General features: G+C 39.8%; 1 protein-coding gene across 4 annotated transcripts in view; it reads left to right on the top strand.

Annotated features, from left to right (window-relative positions):
• Positions 1-20,859, top strand: part of DENND5B (DENN domain containing 5B) — a 178,238-nt gene that overhangs the window by 110,885 nt on the left and 46,494 nt on the right. For 3 of the 4 annotated variants that reach the window (XM_059682493.1, XM_059682492.1, XM_059682495.1), the window contains 4 exons: positions 2,377-2,913; positions 6,295-6,526; positions 10,899-11,049; positions 19,276-19,369. In XM_059682493.1, coding sequence (XP_059538476.1) covers positions 2,377-2,913; positions 6,295-6,526; positions 10,899-11,049; positions 19,276-19,369 — 1,014 coding nt within the window. Of the gene's footprint in view, positions 1-2,376; positions 2,914-6,294; positions 6,527-10,898; positions 11,050-11,378; positions 11,615-19,275; positions 19,370-20,859 lie in introns of those variants that run through there. The other variant, XM_059682496.1, reaches the window with a different exon arrangement.

Below are 20,859 nucleotides of genomic sequence, written 5' to 3'. Positions count from 1 at the left end.
TAGAATTAACCACCCACTCACTTTCCCCATGATTCCAAATGATGGGTACAGGGAGCCATTTGTTGTATTGTTTTTTCTGGGGGTGGGGGATGGTGGTGGAAGGATATAGCACTGAGGAATAATTGCATAGGATGGCACCTCACTTTTAAAAAATATATATATTTATTGATTCAGAGAGGAAGGGAGGAGAGAAAGATAGAAACATCAATGATGAAAATCACCAATCACCTACCCTCTGTATGCCCCCTATTGGGGATCAAGCCTGCAACCCAGGCATGTGCCCTTGACCGGAATCGAACCCGGTACCCTTCAGTCCGCAGGCTGACACTCTATCCACTGAGCCAAACCAGCTAGGGCGCTTCAATACATTTTTATAACGAAAGTTCACATTTCCCATTTCTACTCTGTGATAATCAAAGCCCCAACTTGGGCTCTTCTCTCCATTCACAGAGAGTCTCATGGGAACACAGAGCCAGGCCAGTAGCCGTGGTGCTGGAACACCCACCTTGCCACACACTTTCAGCTCAGCAGTGATGACATGAGCATAACAAGCTTTAAAATTTCCCAAAATGCATCACTTTTTCTTTTCCTAGGAGAAGGTGAGGGATTAAAAAGGATAGCAGGAAGGCATTAAATGGAAGCAGTACAAAATGTAAGTGGTGCGAGGTTGCTGGTTAACATTTAGATTAGCAAGTTAGTGGATTTTTTCTTCCATTTTAAAGATATTGAATCATTCATTTGAATTATGGTGACCTACTTTCTCCCTGTAAGCTTTTCAGTATAGCCTGCTTTCTAGAGACTAAAATACATGTAAAGATGTGGTTTTAAAGAAAGCTGTCAACAGCACTACTGTCTTCAGCAAAATGTGTGACTCAAGGTCTACTTCATGTAGAGAAAACTGTTGACATTGGAGAAGAGGAAAGATGTAGGGAAAAATCCCTTAAACCACCAGGCCCGTTGAGAATGCATATCTGAGACAGGTGTCAGGAAGTCAACCACCTTTTTGGGCCTCAGTTTCTTCATCTGCAGAACTAATGGGTTAGATCCAAAGGTTACACCACACTTGAAGAAGTTACATAAGGGGAAACTTAAGTTGGTTCACATAAGTTGGTTCTCTGTTTTTAGGTGGGGGATATCTTGAGTTTGTTTTGAGCTTGATTTGGAACTTTGCTATACTTCTTGCTCATCAGTATCTAACACGAAGAGAAAAACAGAGATCCAACTGTTGGCTCTCATTTCGCCTTTCCTCGGCATTCAGGACCAGAGAACCATGTGAATTCTCCCCTGGCTGACCTGGGGCGGGGTGAGGGGGGGTCTGGGTAGGGAGACAGGGAAACACAGATGAAGCTTCCTATTCTGTTTGTTGGCTTGCACCCTATGCCCTGTGTTCAGCTCCTAATGCAGTCAGGATCAGTTTAATGTGCCCCTTCCCTCCCCAGACTAGGGTTGCAGTCTTCCTTTATACTCACAACCTTGTTCAGATTAAGAAGGTCTGAAGAGTAAAAGTAAAATTCCATTTTGGAGTCTACTTATAATCAAGTACCTGAGAGATAATCAAAATTTTATGCAGTGCTTGGCTCCTTGAATGTTCCATATGTACTTGAAAAATATTTAAAAGTTTTTTTTATTGAGAACCTAGAGTAGAAGCAAACTCATAAAAACATTTCCTCTGATTACTATCTCCTCTTTTCCCCAACTCAGAAATGTCAGGATCCTGAGTCAGCTCTTAATTATCCAAAGGTTAATCATTTATTGTTCTCTTAAGAACTGCTTCTGCCACCTCCCTCTGCCTCCTGTTCTTATCTAATAACTTCTGAAATGGTTTTGTTGTCCAAGAGGTTGAAGCTAATTTGGGATAAAGTAAAAATGTGTGGGTTTGCTGTGAATTTGGATTGCTAATTTTATCCCATTTTTTTCGGGGCGGGAGGGAGTACTGTAGCTGCTAAATTTTAGCAGTTGTTGTTATTTCTAAATTACAAATGGTGTTAGAGCAGTGGAATAGCATAGAAAGTTCAAGCTCATTCAGTGAGCACACTCAGTGCATTCGATTTGTAAAGTACTTACTATCAGTCTTTACACCTTTACTCACTTGTGAATACCTAATGGATGCCGTGTATTACAGAAGCATGTCTTGATTATAATAAATTGATGAGACCCAGGAAAATTATTTGTTTCTATTAAATATGGCATAGAACACTCACATAAGGGGAAACTGCTGGCAACACAGATTTCCTTTTAAAGAATTAAAAGTCCTTAACCATGAGAAGGTTAACATAAAAGGCTGTGTAATTTGTGATTTTGTTTCTAATAATTGGCAAGGCTATTTTAGAACTTAAAATTCCTTTATTCTAAAACCATTTTCCCCCCTTCTTTTAGGCTAACTTGTGTTTTGTGGATATTGACAACCATTTTATCGAGTTGCCTGAAGAATTTCCACAGTTCCCCAATAAAGTGGATTTTATCCAGGAACTCTCTGAGGTTCTTCTTCAGTTTGGGATCCCTCCTGAGGGCAGCCTGCCCTGCAGTGAGAGTGCCACCAGATTGAAGAATCTGGTTCTGAAAGACTTGGTCAATGACAAAAAGAATGGCAACATCTCCACGAATAGCATCAGCATGTATGAGTTCCTGAAGGGCAACGAAACCATAGCCCGGCTCCAGGCTCTGGCCACGCGGACCGGTGTGACCGTGGAAAAAATGGACCTCTCTGCCTCTCTGGGTGAAAAAGAAAAGGATTCGAAGCTGCAGTGTGAAGAGGCAGAGCTAAGGGACTACCAGCTCAACGTACAGCTCCGAGAGGTGTTTGCTAACCGCTTTACCCAGATGTTTGCCGACTACGAGTCGTTTGTGATTCAGAGTGCCCAGGACATGGAATCCTGGCTCACCAACCGGGAGCAGATGCAGAACTTTGACAAAGTAAAAAGAGCCATCGTTTCCTTTTACGGTTCTTAGTGGGCTCTCTTACTTGATTTTGCTAACTTATCTTAAACACAGACTTTTTTATTTTCCTCTCTCCCTTTCCTTAAGAACTTTTCTTTACCAGTATTTTACACTAGATAAAACAATGACACAGGAAAGCAAATCAAGTAGCTCATTAAGCCGGCTATTGAATTTTGTATTAAATTGCCTTTCATTTCATTTTTAAATGTTCTGTACTTGAAAATTTTTGAATTATAGAAACTCAAATTTCACAGGTTTTTGAAATCTGTGAACACTATCTGATCTTGTAAGAGTTCCATTGACTCTTATTTTAGTTAGGATCAGGTGTAGTTAAATAAGGCCTATTCCTTTTCTAATAAACCCTGTTTTTATATTTTGTCTCCAATATAATGAAGTTATGATTTTTCCATGTTAAAGGTAACAAACAGTTTAGTTTCTGAGGCCTAATTTTTATCTCATTCGAGGATCAAAAGAGAGAAAGAGAAATGAATTAGGTTTTATGACTATTAGCCTAAGGTTCTGTTTCAGTTTTGGAGAAAGGAAAACAGAAAGTACCACCAGCTTTTGATTGTCCTGCTGGCGTTGAAGTCTTGCTAAGGTTTACTCCAGATTATTCTGCCAGGTTTTTTTGACATATCCATCAGGCACTCCCCCCCCCCCCCTTCCCCCAGGACAAAAGCACTTAAGGGAGGGGCATTAACTCTTTCAGGTCACCAGGGTGTAGTTCCGTCTCCTGCCTCTGTGGTAGCTGGGGCATGATACTGCTATTAGAATGAATTATGGCTTTTCGCTAAATGGTATCCTTTTGTTGTGAAAGACCCCTTAAAGGGGCTAACCCATTCTAAGAGCCTAATCTACAATCTTGGAGCATCTGACAGATAAATGTTAATTTTAAAATTCTGTAAGAGTGGGTAGTATAAAAGATTCTTTTCTGATTTCATCAGATATTTTTTTTCAGGTGGAGGATATAAACTATGATGAACAGCTAAGTTCTGGTGCCCTTTATGTTTGAGAAAACTTCTTAAATAATTTAAGAAGCCTTCACTTCTCCAAATGTATCTGTGCTCTTAGGTTCCTTTCTCATTAAGCTTAACCATTTATCCACATTTTTTTTCCTATTCAGCTTGGAACTGCTGTGTACAGTCATGATGCTTGGGGTAATTCAAATTCTTATCTAAATCGGGCACTGGTACTTTCTTCCTCCTTAATCTTTATGTAGTTTGAAACTATAAATGGAATTCTTTTTATATAACCCCTAGAGAAATGAAAGTTTCATGTTGGATTCCAGAAGGCTTGTAATCATCTAATTTTTCAGTAGGAGAATTTACAGGACTGTCACATACTAGTGGTGCAAGATAAGTCTTTGTGGACCTTAAATGTTGTGGTCCTTGAGGGTCTGAATATCAAAGCCAGACATTTGGCCAGTTTGGGGGGTGGGGGGAGGCTTTTTGCTCTATAAAAAGTAAACTCGCTGTTTATCTGTGAAATAACTTTTAAGGTAGCGGTTCTCAACCTATGGGTCACGACCCCTTTGGCGGTCGAATGACCCTTTCACAGGGGTCGCCTAAGACCATCCTGCATATCAGATATTTACATTACGATTCATAACAGTAGCAACATTACAATTATGAAGTAGCAACGAAAATAATTTTATGGTTGGGTCACAACATGAGGAACTGTATTTAAAGGGCCAGAAGGTTTGAGAACCACTGTTTTAAGAAGATGAACTGATTTCTAGAGACTACTGTGAACCCTTTTCTGGCTATTTGGATATGTAAATATAACTGAACTATGGAAGCACTTAAATTAAGTAAGAGGGTTTCTGTAAGGAAGTTTTTAAAAGGCTCCCTAAGTTTCAGAATGAGAAACGTGCTAGAAAGAAGCCGATGAGTATTCAGGAGAGTACTCTTACGTCAGAACTTACCCTCCCATCCTCGAATCTGTTTGAATCTGCTCTGAAGAGCGAGAAGTCAAACCAACCCAGCAGCTGAAGTAGTCATTCATCCTCAAATTTCAGCTGGTACCAAACTGCAGCTAGGATTTCTAGACACACAGACCTGAAGAACCACAGGGGAAAAAAAATGAACACTGAATTAAAAGCTGATTACAATGTACTGGCCATTCTGTGCAGCAGACACACCGGTAACAGGAGCGTGTTGTGCACGTTTCCCGAAGGCTTCGGGATGGTTTTTTAGAGAATGCTTTTTTCCGTTGTTAAGGCCCAGACTATCCTGTCAGCACAGGTCCAGGAGGAGTCTGATCTTGATTAATACTCACCCGTCAGTCTCTGACAGAGTTGGGGCCTAGAAAAACATCCACTTGAAGAAGAACCAAAAGATTTCACCCATAAAGACAAACTCCATGTTGTTTTTAGTTAAGGTTATTGTGTATATATCATTATGGTATCAGTTAATCACCTCAGTGCCTTATGACTTGGAGGTATATTGCGTAGGCTAGAAATAGCAGAAGAAATTATAGCTCCCTGGGGGAAGGGGTCAAATCTGATGGTCAGTGAAGAGGATGATGGATGATCCTGTAGCAACTGAGCTATCATCTTTCACTAATGATGCTCTTATTTTCTACATGATGGTCATGAGGATCAGAATGTAAGTCAGGTTTGAAAGGTGGGATCAGAGATAAAGACCTAAGTGACTGAAATTCCATGAAATTAGAAAGAAAGGAAGGCAAAGTGAATTTTTAAGGATTTTTGAATTTTGTCAGTTTTGTGTGTTACAAGATTTAAAAAGAAATCAAAATAAACAAATAAGGAACCTAATGGACAAAATAAACCGATGAGTAAAACAGAACCACAGGCATAGAAACATGGAACAGACTTATGAATCTGAGGGAAGAAGAGGGGCCGGGAAGAGATTAACCAAAGAACATATGCATCTATGTATTACCTATGGACACAGACAATAGGGTGGTGAAGGCCTGGGGCGGGGCAGGAACCAGGTAGAGGGGGGCAATGGTGGGAAAAAGGGGGACATCTGTAATACTATCAACAATAAAGATTTTTTTAAAAAAGAATGGCCTTTGCCGAAACCGGTTTGGCTCAGTGGATAGAGCGTCGGCCTGCGGACTGAAAGGTCCCAGGTTCTATTCCGGTCAAGGGCATGTACCTTGGTTGCGGGCACATCCCCAGTGGGAGATGTGCAGGAGGCAGCTGATCGATGTTTCTCTCTCATCAATGTTTCTAGCTCTCTGTCTCTCTCCCTTCCTCTCTGTGGAAAATCAATAAAAAATATATTTAAAAAAAAAAAAAAAGAATGACCTTAGCAACAGATATTTTTGGGGTTTATCATGTATTGAGGTGGGTCTCTTTGCCCTAATAATTTTTTAATTATCTCATTACAGGCTTCCTTTCTGTGTGACCAGCCTGAGCCACACCTGCCATTTCTTTCACGCTTCATTGAAACACAGATGTTTGCCACCTTTATTGATAACAAAATTATGTCTCAGTGGGAGGAGAAAGATCCTTTGCTTAGGGTCTTTGACTCTCGGATTGAGAAGATAGGACTGTATAATGTAAGGGCACCCACCTTGAGGACATCCATATATCAGAAATGCAGCACTTTAAAAGAAGCAGGTACGTTTGCCATGCCTTTTAAAATTAACTTAAAATCCATGGTTATTTTGTATACATTGTTGGCCTTATAAGCCAAAATATTGTCAGTTTTAGACTTTATGGCTCGTCCTTGTAAGAGGTACTTTCTTTAGTTTTGTTCCCTTCTGTTTCTGTGAGTTTATGTCCATCTCATTCCTACTTGACATTCCATTTCTCTTAGAAGAGGAAAAACAGTAAATCGAATGGCGTATGATTACAAGGTTGCTATGATTCTTATCATGTTTTCTTTATCGCCTTAATGGAAAAAAATGTTAATTTCTGTCTTGCTGTTTATGTTGCTTTTTTTTTACTTCTGGCCTCTTTTCTCTTTATCCAGGAAAAGATAAGTACTCATTTAAAATAGTAAATCTGAGATGTTGCCTAATTTACATAACTATGACTGTATATTTAGTTTAGTGGTGCCATTAATTACAATGGCTTTTTTTAATAGAAATTACATCTCTGGATTCTTATATTCAAATCAGCGGTTTCCTAACCCTGACACCAGTTCCCCCTCCAAGAATTATGAGTTTTGGGCCAGTGTAATATAGTAGCCTACGGAATAAACAGTCATATTAATAGTGTTTACTGACTACTTACTGTGTGCTGAACATTTTATAGTGTTTTACATGCCCTTTTGCATATCTTAATGATGGGGGGGTGTGGGCACATTTACTTTTGTTTTATAACTACCCTCATTATACAGTTGAGAAAACTGAGCAGTCAAGCCACTTGCTTGTGATTGTGTAGTTTGTGATTGGTGGAGTCGTGATTTGAACCCAGGTGAGAGTGATTCTAGCCCAGGGGTGGGCAAACTTTTTGACTGAGGGCCACAATGGGTTCTTAAACTGGACCGGAGGGCCGGAACAAAAGCATGGATGGAGTGTTTGTGTGAACTAATATAAATTCAAAGTAAACATCATTACATAAAAGGGTACGGTCTTTTTTTTCAATAGTTTTATTCATTTCAAACGGGCCGGATCTGGCCCGCGGGCCGTAGTTTGCCCACGGCTGTCTAGCCCCTGAAGCCTCACTATGATGTGAGCTACACATTTAATAAAGAAACACGTAAAATGTACCGATCCACCCAATTTTATGCATTCATCCCTGGTTCCTAACTCTGTAAATATGTTTGCCAAGTAAACATATTTATCACCTGAGTGCCCCCTCCTTTGATTTAATATTTCTGCAAATGTAGGAGCTAGTTGAAAGCAGTTTTTCGTCTGGCGGAAAAGGAGGTAGCAAATGTGCAGTGTCTTTGCTCTGCTTCTGTTACTTGCCTTTCTCACTTTATGTAAGTAGATCAGAGTCAAGGAGTTGGAGGCTGTAGTTGCATATTTAAGGAGAGAAGGATGTAAATAATGTCTCATGTCACCGCAGAGGTCTCTTTAGAACTGGCTGCAGCATTGTCCTTGAGGGCAGATCCTTGGAGCCTTCAGGAAGCAGCAGCACTGCTGTGTCTCTGGCAACTGAGGGGCAGAATGAATGAATGGTCTCCGCCTGTTCGGAGTCTAGTCTGACTTCCAGTGCTTTAAAGGCCATCCGAAGAGGATGCTGCCTTTTTGGGCCAACTTCACTCTTCCCTTTCTGACAGAATTTTTTTAATGGAGCTCAGCACCGATTCCTTTGTGTACTTCCAGGAATCTTTTCAATTAACATAGATTTTCTTTCAGCCTCTCAGAGAATTTGATACTCCCACTATCATGACAAATTATATAATACTCTTGAAAATGTACCATTATAGATTTAACACATATGAAAATGAGATTCAGCTAAAGCAGTCAGTAGTCTCCCAGGAATTTAATTTATCAAAGACTTTTTTAAAAAGTAAAAGGCAGCTGGCTGTGACTGGCCGTTTCTCAAAGAGGGCACGGATGTTTCTTTTACAGATGAAATTGTCTTCCCCCCTCCTCCAGCATAAGCTGTGAAGGTTGGGATTTTGTTGTCAACATTGGATTTTTATTGTGTATTGTTTTTGCCTTTTGTTGTCTCTCTTTTGCCTCTTAACTAAAAAGGATTTTGATTTGCAGGTGAATTATTTAGGCAGAGGTTTTCCGCTGTTGACATTGTGGCACCAGAACCTCATGATTTCTGTGCAGAAAGGCAACAAGTTGATCGTAATGCAGTTTTCTTTTCCCTTACCAATCACAGAAACTGGATATTGGCACAAACCCTTGAAATTATAACAGCCCTGATCTCTTAAAGCAGGCATTTAATCATCTCTGAATGTTCAGTATTCACTGGTGGCATAATCACTGAAAAGTAACTTTGCATTATGTTCCCTATGGCATCCTTACATGTAAACCTGAGAATAGTTCATTGTGAATTATGATTTTTATGTTTCAAAAAGATTCCTAGCTAAAGGAGAATAACTCAGTATCAGATGGATTTCTCTGTCATTTAAATCCAATGGAAAAAAACTGAAGCTCATTTTCCTTTCACGAGGACAGAGGCACTAGTTGGCAGAGATGGAATTTTGTAGTATTTCATGGAACATAAAATTGGCAGGAACTTCATGCCATGAATCTAAGCATTATTTTGCCTAAACCATCTGTTAATTGTGCTTTATAAATATTAGGAAGTATTGGGAGCATAAATAGGGCTGTGGAGTGCCAGGGGTCATTGTTGATAATTAAATATCATTTCACATTAAAACATGGCATCCGCTGGTTTTGCTCAGTGGATAGAGCCTCGGCCTGCAGACTGAAGAGTCCCAGGTTCAATTCCAGTCATGGGCACATGTAGGGAGCATGCAGGAGGCAGCCGATCAATGATTCTCATCACTGATGTTTCTATCTCTCTCTCTCCCCCTCTCCCTTCATCTCTGAAATCAATGATAAAAAAATATTTTTTAACAAAACCTGGCATCCTTTTTGCCCAGCATAGAACATAGGGACTATGTTTCAAGATAAGTTACAAGTTATACATTAAAAATAAAATGAAGTTCAAAAAAATTTTGGATAAATTTCTATGGAGAAAAATCAGGGAAGCTTAACATTTTGAAGTTTATGTCATAGAGGGTAATAGTAGCTTCCTCGGAGCTTACCTTAACACTGTTATCGTCAGACACAAACATCTGGTCTGGGTGAAGCACTGATCTCACATAAGATGGTGTTAAGCGTGTTCTTCTCACAAGAGTAGTGCGTCATGGGCAGACCCCTTCCCACCCAAAAAAGAATTTTTTTAGACTGTTTGGGCAATAACTGGCAGTACGAAATCTGTGGTACTGAAAGAGGCAAAATAATCCCAATGTTAGCAGTTCCGCAGTGTGTTCTATTATTTATCACACAACCACGGTCCCCGCTCGTTCTCCTGTTTTAGTAATTTCTAGGCAGAGGATTGGAGACATAGCCTTGATTCTCTACATTTCCTCTTGAAAATTCAGTTAATGAAAACATTTAAGACCAGATATTTTTTTAAAGACAATGTGATTTTTTAAAAATATCTTTCTCTTGATTTCAGAGAAGAAGGGAGAGGGAGAGGAAAAGATAGAAACATCAATGAGAGAGAATCATTGATTGACTGCCTCCTGCACGCTCCCCACTGGGGATCGAGCCCCCAACCCGGGCATGTGCCCTTGATCCCAATCGAACTCGGGACCCTTAGGTCTGCAGGCCGACGTTCAATCCTCTGAGCCAAACCGGCCAGGGCCCGATTTTTTCTTTTTTTTTTTTAACCAAAGACATAATTCATTTTTTCTTGGGTCTCTAACTTTCAATGGTTTTAAAATAGGAATATTGAGTAATTCCTGTCTTTTAACTCTGTCCCATTCTTTAAAAGGTCAGTTTTTTTATCCTCTGGACATTTTCTAAATGCCTGCTTGTTTTATTTGTCTCTGCATTACCCCCTTGATCTAATAAACACTCCTAAAAGACTCCTACTAATGAGAATGTGACTGTTACTAAAAATAATAAACTTCACATAGCTCCTTGTTTTACAAATTCCTTGCTTTTACAAAAAGAACCACGACTATTTAATGGGTCTTTGTACAAAGAAATACAGTTAATATAAGGCTTCTGTGCTTGCTATTCCCTTCTCTTTACTTGTCTTTCAGCTCAAGGGAAATATTTGCCATCCATTAAGAATGTTGAATTTCCCACTTACGGGAAACTTGTAATGATGTTTCATCCCCACTGCCCTACTTTTGACAAAGGTAGAAATATTGTGGAAATTAATTATCCAGCATTTACTTAAGATTATCCTTTTTGTACTTATACTGATATTGAAAAGCTTTAGTAAAAATCTGTTTTAGAATGTCAGAAAGAATGAGTTCCTTGTAGGTGCATGAATGGAGGAAGAATTATTTTTTACAGCTTAGCCAATGTCTCTAATTTGTTACAAATTTCTTTTGTAGCCCAGTCAGTTGAGCAGCGGCTGATGAAAATGGATCACACTGCAATCCATCCACATCTACTTGATATGAAAATTGGTCAAGGCAAATATGAGCAAGGGTTCTTTCCAAAGTTACAGTCCGATGTCTTGGCAACAGGGCCAACTAATAACAAGTAAGCACATTCTTTACTTGAGTAGTTGGTTGAGGAATGAATGAAGGGTGTGTACTCTGCAACTCTAATAGAGTAACGCTTAGCCATTAAACATTTTACCAATCTGATTACCCTTTTCAAAGAACAAATTAATTCATTTGAGATAGGGTTTGACTTTTAATTTGCTCATGTAAAAGAATCCAAAGACTAGAGATTTTTCTTTCTTAGGTAATGTGCACTTGGGAATAGCTTTTCTTTAACTGACTGTGTTTAACGATAATGCTAATCTGTCTAATGGAATTATAAAAGTTGTACTTTCATTATCTGTGTCATTTTACTATCTGTATTAGTTTCCTAGGATTGCTGTCACAAAATACTACAAACTTGGTGACTTACAACAACAGAAACTTGCCCAGCCGGCATGGCTCAGTGGTTGAGCATCAATCTCTGAACCAGGAGGTCACGGTTCGATGCCTGGTTAGGGCACATGCCTGGGTTGCAGGCTCGATCTCCAGTAGAGGGCGTGGAGGAGGCAGCTGATCAATGATTCTCTCTCATCATTGATGTTTCTATCTCTCTCTCCCTCTCCCTTCCTCTCTGAAATCAATAATAATTTTTTTTTAATTAACAACAACAGAAATTGATTCTTTTACAGTTCTGGAAGAGGGAAATCCAAAATCAAGGTATTGGCAAGGCTTTTAGGGGAGAATCCTTCTTTGCCTCTTCCAAATTCTGGTAGCCCCACTCCTTGGCTTCTAGTAGCAAAACTCCAGTCTCTGCCTTCCTGTTTACATGACTGTCATCTCTCTGTGTATGTGTCCAAACTTTCCTCTTTGTATAAGCACACTGGTCTTGTTGGTTTAGGGATTGCTCTAATGACTTTAACTTGATTACATCTGCAGAGACCCTATTTTTAAATAAGGTCACATTTACAGGTATTGGAGCTAAAACTTCAACATATCTGTTTGGGGGACACAATTCAACCCATACCACCATCTTTATATTTTTTAAGTGTTGAGTGCAAAAATTGCAAAACAAGCAAAAAGAAAGATAAATCCTGTCATTCTTTATGAAAGATGATTTTTTTTTTCAGAAAGTATCTGAATATGGTTAGAAATGGGCTCAGTTATTTGGGTTTAGGGGAGTCCTTGGTTTTAGGTGAATACAAGTGTTTTAGCAAGTGCATGATAAAGAAGGGTTTTACAAGAAAAGATGCAAAGAAGGTTATTAATGGGGAGTACAGTAAGTTTGAAAGAACTTTGGGAAATCAGCAGTTCTGGAACTTACTTCATTCTTTACCACTAACCAGCTTAGGAACTTTGGACAAATTGGAATCACTTTCCTCTCTTCTCATCTGAAAATACCATTTTACACCTGTGATCTAATTAAGGAGAGTCAGAGAAAGGGGGGGGGGGGGAGGAGAAGCCAGGCTGTGGCAAAGAAATGGGCTAGAAGACTGAAGTAAACACAACATGGACGTGGCATTGAGCTGCCTAAGTTTTCAGAAGGCAAGTGTAGAAGGTTCTTAAGAGATGGCCTAAGAGTATTATCAGTGGGGTGCCCTTTGTGTCTGGTGGAAGTGGGATTCTTGCAGTGTTGGAAGGAAAGGTATTTCCTGAGACTTGCACAGGAGGATGAGGTATTGTGAAAAGCTTTATTGATGTAAAATTAAGGAGGTTCCCTTCTAAGGTCCCTTCTCCCTCCATCTTGCCATGGAAAAAGTCCAGCCTTATCTTTAGAGCAAGAATGAAGGCCACTGCCCAGAGTTTCTGCTCCATATTTAAGTCCAGTCCAGCATCTGGTTAGCTTGACTTGTGTTCCCAGCTGCAGCCTATTGCATGGGGGGTCCACATGGCCAGGGGCCATGCAGCTACTTAAGACCACATGGCAGGCGAGTCACGGAGCAAGAGAATGCAAGGGAGCAGGAGCAGAGCAAGAGCAGAACAACAGAGAGAGACCTCTTTGTCTAGGGCAGTGATGGCGAACCTATGACACGCAAACTCATTTTTTTGGTTGATTTTTCTTTGTTAAATGGCATTTAAATATATAAAATAAATATCAAAAATATAAGTCTTTGTTTTACTATGGTTGCAAATATCAAAAAAATTCTATATGTGACACGGCACCAGAGTTAAGTTAGGGTTTTTCAAAATGCTGACACGCCGAGATCAAAAGGTTCGCCATCACTGGTCTAGGGATTCTGTATTCCCAAGTTTTTGTGGGCTCGCATTGGGATGACAGGGTAGCACTTTCCCTACGTCACACTGACTTCACTGTGCATGTGCCCATTTCCCCCTATGTTGGACCCCCTCCCCCCCGGTGGTTTGCAGGGAATGGACCAGGCATGAAGTGTAGCTTCCTGGTGAAGCTGCCCAGCTGACCGTGTTTATAATGCCTTGCCTCCCTTTTGCTCTTTTTCTATTATTAATATTAATATACCAGCTAATTGTGATAACAGTATGATGTTTCTACCTTTCAGATGATCTGCTGCACTATATATGTTGCAGAATTTTGGTACTTAACTCTTTATTTCCCAGGATGCTTTTAATAAAGTAGTGGTGAACATTTCCAAATTTTTTGACAGATTTGTAAGGGGTAGAGATTTATAATGATAAATATTAGACTCTTAAAGGAAAAGAAGCTGCAATGTGTTCAGTTAATTGGCAGGGTTTTACCCTTCATTAGAGCTGCCCCTACTTTCATAAACACTGAATTTGAAATGCATGTTCTCAGAGATGCTGACTGTTGGGAGTTCAAACTTTCCAGGTCAGGGTATTAGATATAATGTTCTATTTTTTAGAAATGGATGAGAATTTTCCATCCAGAACAGATGAGTCATCAATTTATTCACTGTTCTTATTTATAAAATATCCTGTTTGAATCACTTTGATACAGGGAGACTTTTAATTGTAATAGTTTTATTTCCTTTTGATAGCATTAGATTGCTCATTCATTCATTTGGCAAATATTTATGGAACCCCTCCTAAATGTAAGGCACTGTCTTGTATACTGAACGCCTAGCCATAAGCAAAACAACCCAAATCCCTGCTTTCAAGTAGGAGAAAAGAAACAAAGAAACTTAATATGTAAAATAAATAACCTGCCAGGCAGTGATAAGACTTATGATGAAAAAATAAAGCAGGGAAGGGAAGGAGGGAGCTCTCAGGAGGAAAGATTTCAGTTTTTAAATCTTACTGCCATATTTTTTGCTTATAATCTTATATATAATCTCAAGGTTTCCCATTTCCACACAGAGCCCAAGCATTGTATTTTCAGATAGACTGTAGTCTGAAAGAAAAAATATCTCAGAACTAATTTCAGGGTAAAGGGATTTATAACCATGCCCATGTAAATGGTTGATCAACTGTTAGCGAGAATTTAATATGCCGCTTACAAGGCAAAAGCAAATAAGCAATCCTTAGTGATTCAGCAAATATGATTATCTTTGGTAAAATTATGCTTAGTAAATAAGGTTTAATAATGCAAAGAATAAATTAATTACTTAACCAGATCAGGAATGTGTGGACTTTATAGTAATTTTTTAAAACAGGTGTTCATTTACCTGTTTTGAAAATAAAATTAAATAGGGCATTTTTGTCCCATAGAGTGTATAATAAGATGCTAGTTATATTATGTAAGTTAATATTTATCCTTTTCTTTACCTAAAGTCTTTTCTACTTTGTCTGCCAAGGGGAACGTTCTGCTCTTTATATTCTACCCCTCTTTTTATTATATTAACTAGAGGCTTGGTGCACGAAATTTGTGCATGGGTGCAGTCCTTAGGCCTGGCCGGTGATCGAAGCACAAGTGTCTAGCATGGAAGGGCAGGTCCCAGGCCCTGGGCCCCCGGGCCCCTGCGTGTCCCCCTCCACCTGAGTCACAGCACCCGCGACGCCACGCAGTGATGCGGTGAGCGCAGCCGGACGCTGTGAGCCGGGATGCAGCGTGGGCCTCTGGGCCACCCAGTGGTGCTGCACAGAAGCCAGGCGGGCAGCGCATTCTCTCCCGGCCAGCCTCACAGACCGGCTCCTGTGTAAACCCACAGGAAGCCCTACTGGCCCCTGCAATCCTGGCGGCTGCAGCTCGACTCACCCAGAAGAGGCCGCATGGGTGTGGGGCGGGCTCCTTGCAGGCGCCCCAGCACCTCAGCATGGGGGCTTCCCCAGCATGCAAGCCCTGGTGTCCTGCGGGAGGGTAGCAGGGGGAGTGAGAGCAAGCTCAGCAGACACCTGCATTCTCACTGCACCTCCGTCCCCATCATTCCCGCCCTCAGGTAGCTGGTGAGGTTTCAGCGTGTCGCCGACGCCCGCGACAGCCGCCATGTTCCACACCACCCCCTGGTAGTCAACATACGTTATAGTGAGTGGTCAAACTCCTGGTCTCCCGGTCGAAAGACCACCCAAGGGGACAGTTTGCATATTAGGCTTTTATTATATAGGTTTATTTAGCTGTCATGATTCTATTTTAGATTTTTACTGAAACCACCCTACCCAGTAGCCTTAATTTCTTAAAACACTGAACAGATTTTACGATCTTACACTGTTATTATTTTTTTTTTTCTACAGGGCTGTTTTCAGGGCCTCCAGGTCAAAAATCTATACCCATGTCTTTTTTTTTTTTTTTTTTTTAATCCTCACCCGAGGATATTTTTTCCCCCATTGATTTTATTTTAGTGAGAGATGAAAGGGAGGGAGGAGGGGCAGAGAGAGAGAGAGAGAAACATTGACCTGAGAGAGACATGGATTGGTTGCCTCCCGCATGCACCTTGATTGAGCCTGCTACGAGGTATGCCCCCTTGGCCTGGAATCAAAGCCTCGGGCCCTTCCGTCCTCTGGGCCTTCGCTCTAACCCCTGAGCAACTGACTAGGGCTACACATTTTTTTGTTACTTATATTTTACTCTTTCCCTTTATTGTATAAAGTTTTTATCAGCTGATGTTTATACTCTGCTCCAGAGTTGTTAAAGAAAAATATTCATGACACTTTCTGAAGATGGTAAGACAGACTTTATTCAAGAGACCATGGTGGAAGGTGTAGGGACCACCACAGTGGGTATCGCAGTGGGGAAGAGAGATTGGCCTCAGCTCCAGACGCGTGATGGGCAAGGAGGGATTTATAGCCAAGGAGCAGAGATGGACAGTTACTAAGAGGAAACATTAGGGGTAAGGAGGGATTCAGACTCAACTGCCCTAACCGGACTCTTGCTGAAGGCTGGCCAGGTGATTGGGCATCACCCAGGGGATGTGAAGGATGAGGAACACAATCAGAAAAGAGCTCCTGTACCCTGAGGGTGGGAGCTCCTCCTCAGCTGACTCAGCAGGGTTCTTACTAAAACGGGGTTTTACAAGGAAGTGCACGGATTGTCGTTTGGTCAAGCAAAAAATCTTTGTCAGAGTCTTACTATGTTTTTTCTGGATCTTTTCCGTTTCCTCAATTTTCTTTCTTTTTTTAGTATAATATGTTTTTTTATTGATTTCAGAGAGAAAGGGAGAGGGAGAGATAGAAACATAAATGATGAGAGAGAATCATTCATCGGCTGCCTCCTGCATGCCTCCCACTGGGGATCGAGCCCATAACCCCAGTATGTGCCCTTGACCGGAATCAAACCTGGGACCTTTCAGTCTGTAGGCCTATGCTCTATCCACTGAGCCAAACCAGCTAGGGTTCCTCAATTTTCTTTGTATTCTTTTTACAGTCTTACATTGATCCTTTGCTTGAGGGAGATTTCCAAGGATTCCCCTTCAGAGATCTATCACTAGATCTTTGCACATTTTTTCCCCTGATATAAACCTATCTATATTTTTTAAAAAATATATATATATATATATATATATATATATTAAGAGAAGCTACCTTTCTTGCTACCATTTTTCTTATAATTATTTAGTGTTCCTCTAGCATACTGAAATGAGATGGTTGAGAAGCTTGAAACCAAAGGCATGCATAAAGTATTTTAAAAGAAACAGAAGAAGCAGCTTTCTCATTTTAAGTTTTTTTTGTAAATTGGATACTTTATTAATAAAATAATTAAAAGTAATAAGTTGTGAGAAATGCAATATGACTTTTCCTGAATGGCTAAAATACAAGTTCATTTTAATATATTTTTATTTATTTCAGAGAGATAAGGTAAGGGAGGGAGAGATAGGAACATTAATGATGAGAGAGAATCATTGATTAGCTGCCTCCTGCACTCCCCCTCCTGGGGATTGAGCCTGAAACCCCGGGCATATGCCCTTGACTGGAATTGAACCTGGGACCCTTCAGTCCACAGGCCAATGCTCTATCCACTGAGCCAAACCGGCCAGGGCTATAAGTTCAATTTAAATTGTGGGTATCTCTGCTGTCAAGGATATACTCAAGAGTAAATATTCTTAGAATGGTTTGATGAGTACATAATCAAACCTGGGAAATTTTTAAAAATAGTTTAATATAAAATGATACACATTCATTCAAAATTTTACTGGAAAGCAATAGGGTAAATTTTAAAACCACCCATAACGCCATCATCATGATATGTTAACATTTGGTGGTGTTTTTCCATTGCCTGGATCCTGGTGTGTGTGCACACATATGTGCATGTTCACACTTTTTTCTTTTTTACAAAATTAGAATATTGTTTGTAGAATGTTGTGCCTTGCTTTTTTAATTCATTACTGTATCAGGGACACTCTTCCATAGTACCTCCTATTGTTGAATGTTAGGGTGTTTTGAACACATTTACTTAATTCTAACTGTTGGGTGTAAGATCTGCGATTAACTCAAAAGCTTTTTCAAAAAGTATGCATTCAGCATGCTTTTGGAGTGAAAGGTATATCCTAGTTTCAGGAATATGTAAAAGCCAAAATGTGTCTCAGAATAAAGGAAACACACTGCATATGTACTATGATGAACATCTGTAAACCTAAATGTTAGGTTGCATTTATTTATTAATTATAAATAAATAATTTAAGGTGTATTTATAGAAGGGGCAGGTGACATAGTAGATCTGCCAGTAAAATGGCTGATAGACATGATACAAGTCCTTCAAGAGTTTATAGTAGAGAGGAAAGATAAGTAAGAATAACAGACTGGTAGGAACTACAATTGGGGAATATGAGAGGGGTAGAATTTAGATTTGGAAGAATCATAGAACACTTTCCGTGTGCCTTCTAAGCTATCTGGAAGATGAATAGATGTTGGGAGAACACCGCATGGACCAAGGCTCAAATGTGAGAGAGCTTTCCATTGGAAACACTGAGGCAGTTGAAAATAGCTGGGGTTTTAAGGTAAAAGGAGTGATCAGCAGTACTAAATGTAGCAGAGAGTTTGAGTAAGCTAAGAATGGAATGAATAATAGCCATTGCATATGGCAGGTGGGGGTATCTGGCTCCATCAGGAGCATTTTCATGGGAAGAAGCTGATTTGAGATGAACTAAAGAGCCAGAGGTAAATAAAGGCCTCACATCTAAACTTATAAAGTGTTTTTACATAAGAAGAGTGAAGAAAGAGACTTCAACATAACTATAGAGGATCAGCATGCTTGTAAGCTGCAAGGAAATATTCAGGTGGGGGAGAAAAATAGGGTTGGCAGCAAAGGCAGTGATTCATAGAGCAGGCTGAAGAAGGCAAGAGAGAACTGGTCAGGGATATAGGTGGAACAAATAGTTGTGAGGCATGGCCAGTATGTTTCATACTTCGGGATTAGAAGAAAGATGAGGTGTCTGTGTATGCATCACTAAATAGAGTGCATGGGGAAGGAGGCAAGATGGGTCTTCAGTTGCATGGAGGTACTTGAGAATAAAGTGAAAGGTGTGGAAATAGTCTTTTGAGGGGGTTTGGGGAGTCTTGGTAAAGGGCAGGTAACGTGATTCGTGGGTAGCCATGAATGAAATAAAAAACTAACCTACATGGGTATGAGAATAAGGAAGTGAGAGTGTAATATTACTCACTCAGGGTTTGTAGTTGTGTTGGCTGGGCAAGATGGAAAGGAGAAGGTCATTACAGAGGGGATAACTATGCATTTTTTACAAAAGTCTTGATTGTGGTGATGATTACATATCTCTTTGCATATACTAAACACCATTTAACTACATGCTTTAAATGGGTGATTGTATGGTATTTAAGTTATATCTCAGTAAAGCTGTCGTGTATTTTAAAAAGAAAAGTAAGTATTGTCAGTCTTTTGTTTTGAACAGTTCATTCTTTCTGTTTTAAAGTGAAGTGACTGCATTGCTTGGGTTTGTTTTCACCTGTGGATTCTATTTTTCAGTCGCTGGGTAAGTCGGAGCGCCACCACGCAGCGCAGGAAAGACCGCCTCCGCCAGCATTCCGAGCACATGGGCCTGGACAACGACTTGAAGGAGGTATGTGGGCTGCCTTCCTGGGATGCTTGATGCAGAGCCACCAGCGAGGCTCACTCAGCCCAGCAGGTGTCATTGTATAGGGTCTTTCCCATTCTTTAAAAAAACACACACACAAAAAAAAACAGTTCAGTTATATTTTAAATAGTAATCCTTTTGTACTGACTTAGAGCAGACAACACCTTTTTTTTCCCATTTTTGTAATTTTAGTACATTTTAAAAAGACTCCTTGTGTATCACAATTACAAGGCCAAGTTTAAGATAAATTTTTGGTCAGTATATCTCTTGTAGGGAAAAAAATTTATAAGAAGCATAGATATTATTTTAAGCATAATTTAAATATAGTAAGTAAAGATGTATCTGCCTGTTCTTTGTCTTTGTGTTGCTGACACCATTTAAAAAGTTTTTTTAAGTTATTTTAAAATTAAGATCCTATGCTTTATTTGTACTACTTGAAAATAAAACCGTAATTCTATGTTTGAGTAATTTTAAATAAGTTGATTATTTCTTGAGATCAAAAGAAAAAAATGCAATCAGAAAATCTGTTAACTATAGTCTAAACTCAAATGTGTAAAAATAAAGCAGAGAACATCATTTTAATTATATATTGTTCTTTTTGTTCATGCCTATATGATTTTAAACATTTTCTTAAGAACTGAATTTATCTAGTGCTTTTCTTTGTGCTACTGTATTTTCTCTCTCCTTTTTCTTTTGCTCTGACTTTATCATATGCATGCTTGTTTTGCTTGTCTCTTTCTCCCATATCCTTTTTTTTTTTTTTGTCTTTGGCATTCTCCATCCTCTTAGCCTTCCGGGGAACTTTTGGTCTGTCAGAACTCCATGGCATTCTGGGAGTGGGATCAGGGCCCACCTCCTCCTGCACGACTTCCCAAAAAATCCTTCTCTGAGTGCTGCCTGGTATGTTCTTAACCTGGAAGTACTTTGCAGATGTTCCCGACTCTTGTCTTTGGTGTTCCTTGAATGACCCACTGCGTGAGTGCACAGAGCTCTATCTAGCATGCCCCACATCACCCTGAGACATGAATGCGCAGCCTCTCCATTCTGCATTTCACTGCCTCTTGAGTTTGGCACCTTTTCGTGGTGGTGTGTGCTAACACGCGTAATTCTGTACTGTTGGCAGGTAAAACTGATTCTTCAAGTCCCTAATCAGTGTGATTGGGAGGGAGGATGGAGAACAGATTTAGCAAATTATTTTTCTTCCAAAGGGAACTATATTAAATATTTAGACTCCCTTTTATTTAAGCATTTTGCACAAGTGATTTATTTTTAATCAGCTTTTTGGTTATGTTTAATCTCCACAGCATTTTAATTTACCCTTTCTGGTCTATATTTAATGTGGTCTTAAAATCTGGTCATCAAGATAGAATCTTAGTACTAAGAGAAACCTTTGAGGTCATCTTGTCTAACTTGACAGGATGTAACTGAAGTCCAAGCGACTTGTCCAAAGTTAGATGGATGCACAAAGGCAGCGC

This window comes from Myotis daubentonii, chromosome 2 (assembly GCF_963259705.1).
Source record: "Myotis daubentonii chromosome 2, mMyoDau2.1, whole genome shotgun sequence".
In the NCBI taxonomy this organism is placed as follows: Eukaryota; Metazoa; Chordata; class Mammalia; order Chiroptera; family Vespertilionidae; genus Myotis; species Myotis daubentonii.
This window is presented reverse-complemented; position numbering and strand designations above follow the sequence as displayed.